General features: G+C 38.7%; 1 protein-coding gene across 3 annotated transcripts in view; it reads left to right on the top strand.

Annotated features, from left to right (window-relative positions):
- LOC149843037 (TATA-binding protein-associated factor BTAF1-like) overlaps positions 1-14083 on the top strand; it is a 136145-nt gene that overhangs the window by 77752 nt on the left and 44310 nt on the right. For all 3 annotated transcript variants that reach the window (XM_089999552.1, XM_089999553.1, XM_089999554.1), the window contains 2 exons: positions 4961-5172; positions 5564-5798. In XM_089999552.1, the coding sequence (XP_089855678.1) occupies positions 4961-5172; positions 5564-5798 (447 nt within the window). The remainder of the gene's footprint in view (positions 1-4960; positions 5173-5563; positions 5799-14083) is intronic.

Here is a 14083-nt window from a genome sequence, read left to right as displayed (position 1 = left end):
CGAAAAATTGTTGGATTGCCCACATAAGTGTCTAGAAGCTCCTGAATCAATAATCCATCTACTACCTGGAGAAGAGAAGCTACCACCTGCAAAACACGCAACATCTGCCACAGGAGAAGGGGTACTCGAGCTTCAAGGACGATGAGCTAGTAATTTGTCATACTCTGCACGACTAAGAGTAATTGAGTCATTGGTGAAACCAGGTATCGTCTTCGTTTCTAATTTTGCAACCTGAGCATTAGGCACATTCAGCTTTGGCAAAAGTGCAAGGAGCCAACCATTTTTGTCCCAACATCTGTCCTCTAGATGCCCTGATTTTCCACAATAGGTGCACTGAAACCTACCTCTACCTCATGCCCCTCGTCCACGACCTCTTACTCTTATGTTGACAGGTATACCACGATTGCGACTTGCAGTGATTGTTAGGGCAGAAGATTGTGATTCGGGTTGTGATTGAGGTAGAGTAATGGCCAATCTACTCAAACGATTATAAGCTTCAGCCAAAATAGGAACATTTGAACCAGCTAGCATTTGAACCTTGGCCACAGAATATTTAGAAGCCAGACCTGTAAGAAACCTCACTACCATAGTCCGTTCTTGATGACTTCTCTGCTTGGTACAACACAATGGCCTCAGTCTCTCAAAAGCTGACTTTACTGATGCATAGTATAGTGTTAGAGTCTGATCTCCTTGCTGTAATTGATAAATTTCTTGTTCAACTTGAAGAATTCGACTTACATTTGTTTCATGCGAATATGTGTCTCGAAGGTTGTATAATAAATAAGTCCATCTGCAATATGAGGCTGCACACTATTAATAATCCAAGACATAACATTAATAATCCAAGACATAACAATGACATTATCCTCTTCCCATGTTGCATATTTTCCTGATTTTTCTGATGGCTCATGTTCCAGCAAAATATGTTTTTTTTTGATGACCTGAAACTGACATCATAAAAGTGCGAGACCATCGTGCATAATTAGTGTCATCTAATTTGATTGATGACCCATAAGAAAATGGGTTCACAAAAGCTTTATATTCTCCAAGTCCTTCAGTCTTGAGATCCTTACTCAGAATTTGGTAATCAGCCATTATTTGTAAATCTCTCGACAGATGTCAGGCAAATAAATAAAAAAAAACACACGACACCTAGCACCAGCTTAACCCCTAGACTACAGAATATATATAATTTTCCCGTCTGATCTGATCAACAAACACTTGCTGGTTTATAAACAATTTCCAGCAGTGAACAAAATAGACACAAATGGACCAACAATCAGATCAGACACTTCCACATAATTATCAAACTGCCACAACAGATAATCACGACATGAAATCACACCCTCAGATCCCTGTCATAGGAATCAAGTCTGATTTTATGACTGAATCGCTACCATCAGACCAGTCTACTCCATACGTTGTCATTCTGAACTCAGGCACCATCGACTCCATGGCCTCCTTTAAAAAACAACAACAATTATACTAACCTGCCGACCATATCTTTACACAGATCTGCGTGAATCTTATGCCCACAACTGCCTTACAGATCAATCAGATCCATGCCCCATTCAGATCAATGACCGATGTGAATCACACCACTGCAAAGTCAAATCTGCGACCATATCTGATTTACTTCTACACTTTTCAGATCTGCGACAGGTCCTTTTCACGACCACACAACTCACGGCTAATGCACTCAGATCTGCAACTAGATTTGATCCACGACTTCATCTTCAACCACAAGATTTAGATTAGCTGTTAGATCTAAATCACGTCCACAACATCAACAGCTTTCAGATCTGCAACAGGCCAGATCTGAATCAGGTCCACGGCGTTGACTGCGACATGTCTCTTTCCTTTTTTTTTTCAAGAATTGCATCAAAGGTTGGCTGCAGCTTTGATGATCTCCAGACGCCACCCTTGATGATCTTCAGCTGCCCAAAGATATGCCTAGCTTTGATACCATGTTGCAGCGTGAAGAATAGAGAGAAAGAGAGAGAGAGAGAGAGAGGAATGATAAAAGGGAGAAAGTTAAGTTTCATTAGGTCTAATCCTCTTCTTTAAATAGGGATTAGCCAAAATATCAAATGGGGACCACATACTTAAGAAATTATAAAAGATATGTAACCAAAATAAAAAATTACACATAACCACCCATCGACAATAAATAATACTCTTAACATATCTAATAATACGCAAAATTGCTCCCATATGAACAATGGTGGAAGCATGCTGAAACTAGCTCATTGTTTGAACTTCATGCACGATGTCAGGCCTTTTAATTGAGAGATATGACAATGCCCCAATGAGTTTTCTCTAAGGAGTTGGGGTTTCAAGTGGTTCCCCTACCAAACCTCACAACAATATCTGAAGCGAATTTAAATTGAGTAAGTAAATGCCCTCTAGATGAATAAGCAACTTCTATACCAAGAAAATATTTTAAAAGTCCCACATGAGTCATTTTAAAATGTATTTTAAGAAGCCTTTTAATATGTTCAACTCCGTGTTTATCACTTCCAGTGATGTTCATGTCGTCCATGTAAAGAAAAAGAATAATAATACCTGCAATACAAATCTTAATAAACAAAGCTGTGTTAGTTAGACAAGATTGAAATCCAATATCAAGTATAACTTGAGTAAACCTGTCATTCCAAGCCTTTTGAGTTTATTTAAGGCCATACAAAGCTTTATCTAAACGAAGAGCCGTTCCTTGCTGTGCCTCCATGTAGACTTCTTCAACCAATTTACCATTAAGAAACACATCCTTAACATCCATTTGATATATAGGCCATTTTTTCATAGAGACAAGGGCTACTACGATTCTAACTGTGGTCGTCCTAGCAACAGGTGCAAAGATTTTCTTATAATCTATTTCGTACTCTTGGGAGTATCCCTTGGTAACCTAAGCTTGATACTTAGGTGAAAAGGACTCATATGACACAAATTTCCTAGGGGTTTTTGATACTCTCGATGACCTAGTTTGTATTTCTACATGGTTTTTATTAGTATATTTTTCAAGGGCACATGATGTTATGAACTACTACGCTTGAAATATTGAATACAATTCTGATTTTGAGATTGTTCTTCACTTATTTCATTATCATGAGATTCTTCTTCACTCACCATATCGTTTATGATATCCTGATCTTCATCAAGGTCAGCATGACAAAAAATAATTTTTTTCTCAAACTCATTACCTTGTTTTCCATAGTGATCGTTGTTTGGTCTCCCGTAATGTGGTAGTTTGTAAGCATGAACATGGTTTCCCGATCTAGATACGGCTAAGACCGAGCCATCATCATCTTTAGATGACTTTTACCTTAGTCTATTTCCTCCATACTTAGCTCTTTAATGGTAACTTCGATAGAAGGGAATTTTCCTCTATGAAGAAGAGTCAATTTGGTAGACTCAAACTTCGGTCTTAGACCATTGATGAATTGATAGAAGTGCTCCACACCAATTTGTCTTTGACAGAGTTTTCTGTCTTCAAAATAATGGCATTGTGGCTCAAGAAGAGCCAACTCATTCCAAATGTCGGACAATTCACTAAAGTATTCTCTAATATTTTTCCTTTTAGAGTCATAGTACCTACTTTATCTTGCAAGTTGTAAATGTGTACAATATTTTTAAGAGAATACATTCTCTTAAGGTATTCCCATGCTTTATTTGCATGTTCAAATTTAGCTAGACTCAAGCACTTCTTGATATCAATGTTACAATATCAACACTACTAATGAGCCAAAACATAATCTTGACATGCCCCATTTTTCATTATTTCAAATTTTCTCATAAGTGGTCATAGCCTTGGTCTTTTTTGCCTCCGTAAGAGGTACTTCTTTTTCTCCTTCTATCTTAGTAAAGATTAGTTTGGGTTCTAAATCCGAACCATCCACTAATCCTCACAACCCTTTCCCTCATGTAAAGTGCTTCATGATTGAAACCCATGTTGCAAAGTTTGTATCATTGATCTTGATGGGTTTTAGGGTGACATCATCATTGTCATTCATGTTTACAAGGGCTAAGAGAAAGAATAGAAGATAGAGAGGAGGAAGAAAAAGAGGAGATAATAAAAAAATCACGAGCACTCCACCACAAAGAGTGCACGTCCAATGAAAAACACAAACACACAAGCACTCCACCATTAAGAAAGATACAACAATCTCTCAAACACTTAAATAAATTTTGCAAAAGAGACTATTTCTTCAAAATCTTGAGTGGCATGCTTTCCAATGCACCAAAAAATCAGCTTGATCTTCAAGCTGTGATACCATGAAAGGTAAAAAGGTCATCCAAAAGATATTTACCAAAACAAAAAGGTGGACACTCAAAGAGTTTCACCAAAGCACCAAAAGGACATTCACAAGCTACACAATGATCTCACACAAACACCCACTAAAGGGGCAAACACAAGAAATAAAAATAATATTTTATTGATAAGGACTATGCAAGAAGCATACATTTGAGATGGGTTTCAACCCCTATATATACACAAACATGAGATGCTCCAAGAGAGTCGTTGGGAGGGTCCAACAACTCTATTTAGAGCCGTTGGGACTCCCAATGACTCTCTTGTTGACTAGTTCAAGCAAGACAAAAATAAAATAAAAACCAACCTAACTATCCTAACCTAGTTACTCATATATATATATATGTGTGTGTGTGTGTGTGTGTGTACATATAAATACATATATGCACATATGTGTTTATACTATATATATTTACATTTTTAACAGTTTTGTATGCAGTGGTGTTGTTGTTTGTGTAATAATGACAGCTACGACTATTATTCTCATTGATGAATAAATTTTGTGCTTTTTAGTATTGTGTATACTTTAATGTCCATGGCTGGATTTTCTATTGATTACTTTCAGATGGCATGGGTTTGCTTGTCAAGGTAGTAATTATTTATCTGTTGCCAGATATCTTTTGGAAACTTCTTATGGTCTATCTGTTACAGGAAATGCTTTATAAGTTACTTGGCTTTGTTCTTCCTTCATGTAAATCTGGTCTGGAGGACCCTGATGATGATGTTAGGGCAGTTGCTGCTGAAGCCTTGATACCTGCTGCTTCTGCTATAGTATCCTTTATGGGGCTACAATTACATTCAATCATTATGCTACTTTGGGACATATTACTTGACCTTGATGACTTAAGCCCATCCACTAGCAGGTATTAATTTTCACATCTGATCATATTTTGCATTTTGTTCATTCATTTTTTTTCCACTTAGTATTAACATTTGCCTGCCATGCATTGTTTTCATATTTTGTTGAATGTATCACTTGTATAAATTTGTGCAAGTCTCAGGTACCAAACTACGTCTATTTTCAGGAAAGCAAAAGAGCATGAGCAAAAGTGCCTTCCGTTTACTTATCTAAAAGAATTTTATTTGATTCATTCAATTAACATAACAACCCATGCATATTCTTGCTATATTAATTTACAATTTGATTTCTTCAGTTTGTGTTTTGCTCACTTGAATCCTTTATGCACAACTGCTTGTCTTGGCCTTCTTATTGTGCTAACATGACTAAATTCGTGACTCCCTGAAATTTGGCAGTGTGATGAACTTATTGGCAGAGATATACTCTCATCCGGAAGTGGCTTCAAAAATGCTAGGAGCATTGACCTTGATAGATAAAAAGAATTTAGATCTTAATGAAACCCTCCAAGTTGGAGAAAATGGAGTGAAAAATGAGGGCAACCCATATGCATTATCTTCTCTGGCACCTCGCTTATGGCCATTTATGAGACATAGCATCACTTCAGTTCGTCATGCTGCTATATCTACTCTGGTAAGTTTCATGTTACTTTTCCTACATGAAAAAAAGAGGATATCCATTCTTAAAATCTACTGCTTGTTAGTGGTGCTTCCTGTGGTGGGGATTTTGACTTTTAGTCAAAAGATATACTGTGTGTGTGCGTGTGCACCTGGGCACACACTTATTATGGACGGTTTATTATGACGGGAATTTTTTCTTTCTTTAAATACAAGCTTTTGAGTCTTTATCTGTAAATTTTACATGGCAGACTCCCATAATCTGGTCTCCTTGATTTTGCTTTCTATGGAGAGGCCTTATAGTTGGGGGGGGGGGTGTGTGTGTGGTCAACGGGTTGGGTTTACCTGAACCTGACACAAACCAAACCAAACCCTATAGGGTTCGGATACGGTGATAAATAATAGGACCCGATTAAGACCCGGGTCCGGACCTGAAGGTCCGATTAAAACATGGACCTGGGTATAGTTTGTGAAATTTTATACCAGACCTGGACCTGACCCGGGTTGGGATTAAGATCCACAAATTTTCAATGTAAAAATGATAAAAAATATGGTTTTACTGGGTATGATCTGGGTCTGGTTCATGTAGTTCTTATCGGGTCCGGGTATGATTTTTCTTATAGTGGACCTGACTAGACCTGGGTCTGGACCTGATACCATACTCGAAAACCGGGTCCAAGTCTGGTTTCACTTGGGTCGGAACCAAATCTAATCCATTGACACTCCTAGTTATAGGACTTGATATTTGAAGGTGATGACTGGGTGTGGGTGCACACATGCTCCTGTGTGTTCTTGAGTGCAAGAGGGAGTGCGCATCTAACAGTTGTGGGTACAGGATGTATATATATATATATATATATATATATATATATATATATATATATATATATATATATATATAGTGGGACCAACTTATCTATCGTCAGAAATCAATCTGTATACAGGTTTTTCTGGCGATAAATCAATCAATGGCTATGAATGCATCATTTTTTCTTGACTCAAAGAATGCCAAGGTTGATTCCAATAAAATTGATCATGCTGAACACATCTATGAGGTTGGATTGAGTCAAAACAACTTGGATCGTGAACTTCGAACTAGATTGTAGGTAGAAACAATAGTCACATATATCGTTCAAGGTATTTTCTCGGCTAGGGGTTTTCTTTGAGAGTTTCAAAAGTTATTTTTTCTCCGGAAAATCTCGGGAGTTTAAAAACTTGAATATATATAAAAGAAAATAATGGTCCTGCATTATTTTTGTTACAAAAATATCAAGAAATAAGTTTGAAAATATAAAAGAAACAAAAAATAGAAAATGTATGCTTAAAATATAAAAAATGGGTTTGTTTTAAAAAATATCGTGATATATCGTCGATAATATCGGCTGATCTTAAATCACCGATATTATCATGATATTTTTGAAGTGTCGGCGATAACAGTGACATTGGTACAAAATACTATATATATATATATATATATATATATATATATATATATATATAGAGAGAGAGAGAGAGAGAGAGAGAGAGAGAGAGAGAGAGAGAGAGAGAGAGAGAGAGAGAGAGAGAGAGAGAGAGAGAGAGAGAGCACTCAAATTTTCACCATTTTTTTAAAATTCTGACAAAACAGATGGTGGGGACTGGCTTTTGATTCATGTGATTCCGACATGTAAGCAAGTTTTTCTAATGGTTGACAAATCAATGCCCATAATTTTCTGAAGTTCAATCAGTATAAAGTCTTTTTTTTTCTTCGAAAAACACGAACCAAGGGTTGGTTCCTTGCAAATGGAACATGTTGGATACATCCATATGGTCGAATCACCAAAAAACAGTGTGGAACAACGGTGCACTCTGGTTGTGCACACCCACCCCTTATTCTATCTATTTCTCTCTCTCTCTCTCTCTATATGTATATATGTATATATGTATATACGTATACATGTATATGTGTATATACATGTATATATTTATATTTATATTTATATTACTTGGACATTGACACAGGTGTTGTGTCGGACACAACAGGTCTTAAAAAACTAGATACTTGGATACGACTCTCTCTCTCTCTCTCTCTCTCTATATATATATATATATATATATATATATATAGAGAGAGAGAGAGAGAGAGAGAGAGAGAGAGAGAGAGATTTAAATAATTATGCACACAAAACCATAAAATATAAAATGCACATTTCTTTCTCATTTGTAATATGATCCTTCATGATTTACACAATATATATAGATATAGATATAGAAGAGAAAAAAAAGATATAAAAATTATGCAAAAAAAATCACAAAATATAAAATGCACGTTCCTTTCTCATTTGTAATATGATCCTCGATGATTTACACAAATGTCAATGACATAATGTGAACATGTAAGATTGCAAGTACAAAAACAAATCATTAAGAGTTCAAGACTTATCAACAACCACACCTGTAAGGCAAAACATAGAGTAACAAAAACATATGCTCTTAACGAAAAAGTCTCCACAAAGCTGGACATCTGTGTCCATGATGCATGAAAGAGGATATTCGTATGGACAATCGCTGGACACGGCGTGTCCAAACACGTTTTGAGGTGTCAGACACTCAACACACTTGTCCAAATTTTTGGACACTTAATTTTAAAAACGGTGTGTCGGTGCCGTGTCCAAGCATGTCTTTGTTGGTGTCAGTGTTGTGAAGTGTCCGACACCGACACTTTAGCCTTGGTGAAGTGTCCATGTAACATAGCTGTCAACATTATGCACAATGTAGTAAGAAACTCCATTCTTTTCACAAATTTTGAATGTGTTTTTTTGGGTTGTAAATCTAATCCCACAGATGTGATCTACATGGTTTGATTTGTAGAAAACATGATTGTGAACCATGTAGTTGTGTCATGTAATCAGGTTTTCCATGGCTAACAGTGCACTAAAATTTTATGACTCAGAAAAACATGCTTTTACGTCAATATGCTACAATTTAAGATGCAATCCTTGACAAACAACTACATGATTCATATTCTCCAGGAAGGGAATAAAAAATGAGAAACGTGTTGGGAAACGGTTAACGAGACTTTCTAAAATTCTTGAGAAATTGGAAACATGATATATATATATATATATATATATATAGTGTGTGTGTGTGTGGAGCAACAATGCAAATATCAACAATAAGTTTACATAATCTTTACTTTTTTACAAATATTATAATAAATAATAATAATTAGTATTAGACCCGCTTTACTATATGGTACGGAATGTTGGGCTGCCAAGAGACATCATATTCAAAAAATGAGTGTAGCTGAGATGCGGATGCTTAGATGGATGTGTGGAAATACAATAAAAGATAAGATTCGGAACGAGGAGATACGTAAGAAGGTAGGTGTTGCACCCATTGAAAATAAGATGCGAGAGAATCGTTTACGGTGGTTTGGACATATTCGGCGAAGGTCTAATGATGCTCCAGTTAGAAGGTTAGAAAAATGGGAAAATATATTAGTTAAAAGAGGTCGGGGTAGGCCTAGGAAGACTTGGATGGAGATGATAGGAAAGGATATGAATGCTTTGAACCTCACCGAGGACATGACATTGGATAGAAATGATTGGAGGAAAATGATTCTTGTGGAAGACCCAAAATGAATTTCTTTTTTGGTTCATATCACTATCACTGACCCCAATTATTTTGGGATGAAGGCGTAGTTGTTGTTGTTGTTGTTGTTGTAGTATTTTTTTTTGAAATATATGATTACATTGATTATAACTGCAATAAGTATTTGAAATTTTGAATAACAGATATATCTCAAATTTTCATTGTAAAAAGAAATTTCTTATTTAAAGGATACTTGCAACAAATGTACGAAAACATGTTTCCCATAGAAAGTAAGTAGGTTTCTCATGTGATGTGAAACTGGTTTCCCATGATTTTTTAGAAGTTTCCCACAAGTTTCGGAAGCGGTTTCCCAGGAAATGAGTTTCCCACATGTAAGTGGAGTTTCCGGTAACCCTTAACAGACCACGCTGAATATATCTACAAGGTTACTTTGACTAGACAAAGATTACACATATGATTTCTAACTAGATAGTATGATACAATCGAAAACAGAAGGCATATTTATATGTATATATAGGGTTAATCTAACATTAAACTAGTTGTCAAACAATACCCTTAAAGAATGGCATTTTTGAAAATGCATGGTTACTTTTTGAGGTAAAAAAAGGTAACGTTGATAGATTCATAAATTTACTTTTTGAAAAAGGTGTTTGACTTTTCATTTTATTTTAAGTTAAAAAGACATATAATGCCCGAAAAAGTAACCATGAATTTTAAAAAACACCATTTTAAGGATATTTTATTCATTTTAATATGGCTGAATATAGCTAATGTTAAACACAACTAGTTTAATGTTACACACACACACTCTCTCTCTCTCTCTCTCTCTATATATATATATATATATATATATGTGTGTGTGTGTGTGTGTGTGTGCGCGCGCGTGCGGATAGCATTTGCTACCCTTTTAGGTAAGGAACCCCCTAATTGAAACTCATGGGGGGAGGCTGTTTTGACCAACATGGATTTGTTCAGCATGGTCAAGATAGTAGGAATCGATCCTTGGATCATAGTTTTTTGATGTAAAAATATGTTCTTTTGAGGCTTGAAAATTGGTACAATATAGGTTGTTGATTTTTCAATCCTCGTAAAATTTGTCTTTTGCATAAATAAACATGATCCAAAGGTCAGTTTCTACTAAATATAATATGTAGATCAAGGTTGTAAGTACCGTATCGTTACCCATATCGGTCAGGCCCAAAGTAACACCGTATCGTATCATATCCTAAATTTTTAATAAAAAAATTTCAAAAAATCCAAAAAAATTAGGAAAAATCAGAAAAAATAAATTGTACAAAATACAACCATAAAATCACATTTATGTCTCTATGAGCTACATAAGACATCATCAATAGAATCATGCATACCTCACAAGAACAATGCCCCACATAAACAAAATAATCACAGTTATAAAATACGTTTCAAAAAAAAAAAACATTGAGTATCGTACCGTATCGTACGATATGGTTCAATACAGGGGTGCATCGCACAATACACCGATATAGGTACAATACACACCCGTATCGAGATACGAGTATGTATCATATTGTTTTCCCCCTGAAGTAAAGATACGTATTCGTACGATACAATATGATACTTACAACATTGTTGTAGATCACATCTGGAGGATTAGATGTGCAAAAAAACTGAAAAAATAAAAATATAAATTTTTTCACTAGGAACATTATCCTATATATATGCTTATTTTTTAATTCAACCGCTAGTCATGCTCAGGATCTTGGAGACTTCTCCATTCCTTTTCATGAGATGAATCGTGACTTCATGCGCAAGATTCAAAAGAAAGAAATTGCAGGGGCTTTGAAGCAAATGAAATCAAGAAGGGCAGTTGGCCCAGATGGTGTAATACTCCAAAATTTCAACTTGTGATTTCGAAAACATTATCGAAAAACCTTTCAAAGATTTAAAGTTTTTACTTTTAAAAGCGACAACGGAACACATTTAGAAAGGAGCACAAGTCAACAATCCTGGGTACGTTAGCTGAAAAACCATCATTCATATGAACGACAACTTAAAGGAATTGAGGAAATAAGGCAATAGATTAAAAATCTGCAGTTTATTACAAAATAAGCATTTTCACAAAGTTCAATAATCTAAAGAAAAACTCCAAAACTCAGAGCCAAGATGCCAGCAGAAAAAAGAGAAATCTTGAGCCATGTTGCACCACGTCATCGGCCGCTTGTGAAGTCTTACTCATCACCTGCCCATGAAATGGGTCAGTTTCATAACAAACCAGTAGGTGCACGAATAGATAAAGTAGAATAAAAATAAAACATGACATTCATGAGATAAACAATTTATTACATTAAAACAACAAGTACAATTGTAATCTATTCTAGCAAGTGTAACATATGCAAAGAACTATTGTTTAAAACATTTCAAGCAGTGTAACTCTCAATCATCTACAACTATTTAAAAAGATATTCTTTAAGTTCTGATATTAACTGGCCTGTGGGTACGCACAGACGCAAAACGTAGAAACATGCGAGACCGATCCAGGGGTTTATTATGTCAGGTGTTTTCATTAACCCGGATGACTGACTGAGTCCGCTCCTAAGGGGACGGTCAACGACTAAGAGAGTAAATCCCCAAAGGCATTCGTGGCCCATGGATGCATCCAACTTCTGCAGAAGTACCTGAGAGTTACCACATAGGATAATTTATGGTAATCCCAATTCCCCTAACTCCGATGACTAGGGAAACCGAGTCTTTTGCCCGTGTGGTGGTTGTTAACAACCTGTCCATCGGAGTTTTTGTACCATCCATCCTCTCCCTTGATGAACCGTGAAGGTCGAATGGGTACGACGGGGGTTTCTTAACCGCCGCCCCATTCTACATGCTCTAGTCTATTAGACCCACTCGTGCATCTTGCCTGTGAAGGCGAGTTGTCACCATTTATGTGATCTCAACATTGTGCTAAATGCACGCATCGAGGTTGCTATAACCTCATCATCTAAACATCGTAGCACATATGGGACATACTTGTCCAAAAGTACGATCATACCTTCCTAGAGGTACGACTACGATGAGCGGGCAACAATTAATGTTTTATGATTCTTTTGGTTTATACATGACTTGTATTGCTCTTTGAGCAGTTGGCCTGTGGAGGTAGACATTATCTCATTGATATCTATAAGGTGTTGATTGCCCACTTCAGGGTACTTCATTACCTCTCGTAAAACTTATATCGTACCTGTCTTAAGGTCCGGTTATAGTAGCAATTGTCGTGAGTTTCTTTCTAGAATGAGTCTACCCATAGAGTTTTACATTAAGCATGCAATTTTAAAAGAATAAGGATGAGGAGACGCAAAACAGACAATCACAAGTTAAGTAATCCTACAGATAAGCATGTACGCCTAATAAACTATTCTATCATAGAGTCCTTATATTTTATTTCATTCATACAAACCCTTCGTGCGACTTTCCCCTACCTCGGGATGTCGTGCAACTGCGTGCGTCTACGAGTGTAGATGATACGAGGCTCAGGCCGCGGAGCTAGAACGGGGTTCGATGCGAGGTATGCAAAAGTGTGAAATATTCAATTAAGATAATATAATTTAATGGTGCGACGGGGGCATGGGTAGGATTAGGCGACTGGGAGTGAGCCCCTGACAGCCGACGACAGCGGGGCGACGGGGAACGAGCCCCTGTTGAAAACAGAAAGGCGGCAAGGAGCGAGCCTCTTCCGACAGCATCGAGGTGGCAGGGGGCGAGCCCCTACGGACAGCGGCGAGGCGGCAGGGGGCCAACCCCTGCCGACAGCAACAAAGCGGCAGGGGTCGAGCCCCTGCCGACAGCACCGAGGAGGCAGGGGTCGAGCCCCTGCCGACAAAAACGAGGCGGCAGGGGGCCAGCCCCTGCCGACAACAGCGAAGCGGCGGGGGTCGAGCCCCTGCCGACAACACAGAGGTGGTAGGGGGCGAGCCCCTGCCGACAGCAGCGAGGCGGCAGGGGGCCAGCCCCTGCCGACAACCTCGAGGCGGCAGGGGGCCAGCCCCTGCCAATAGCAGCGAAGCGGCAGGGGTCGAGCCCCTGCCGAGAGCAGCGAGGTGGCAGGGGGCGAGCCCCTGCCGACAGCAACGAGACGGCAGGGGGCCAACCCCTGCCGACAACAACGAGACGGCAGGGGACCAGCCCCTGCCGAAAACCTCGAGGCGGCAGGGGACCAGCCCCTACCGACAACAGCGAAGTGGCAGGGGTCGAGCCCCTGCTGACATCAACAAGGTGGTAGGGGGCTAGCCCCTGCCAATAGCCGAGAGGCGGCAGGGGGCCAACCCTTGCCGAGAGAGAGAGAGAGAGAGAGAGAGAGAGAGAGAGAGAGAGAGAGAGAGAGAGAGAGAGAGAGAGAGAGATCAGGACGGGGGTGACAGGGGGGCAACCGACCTCCCGTCGGTTGCCTGATCAACCACAGGGGAGAGGGGGTGTCGCAGGGGCCATTAGCCCCCTTCCGGCACTCCGGCGAACCCCCAGAGAGAGAAGGAGACGACAGGGGCCCCGTAGGCCACCTGTCGGGCCTTCGATGGGCACACGGGAGGTGGGAGGCGTGACAGGGGTCGTGCGCCGCTTGTTGGCCTCCCAGTGAACCCTCAAGAATAGGGTGAAGAGGGAGGGTACGGAAGGGGCCATCGGCCTCCTGTCGTGCCTTCCAACGAGGTGACAGAGAGGGAGGTGAAGAGGGCGTACCAGGGA

Source organism: Nuphar pumila, chromosome 3, assembly GCF_984573655.1.
Source record: "Nuphar pumila chromosome 3, dmNupPumi1.hap1.1, whole genome shotgun sequence".
Taxonomy (NCBI): domain Eukaryota; kingdom Viridiplantae; phylum Streptophyta; class Magnoliopsida; order Nymphaeales; family Nymphaeaceae; genus Nuphar; species Nuphar pumila.
The sequence above is the reverse complement of the archived record's forward strand: the minus strand, read 5'-3'. Positions and strand labels throughout refer to the sequence as shown.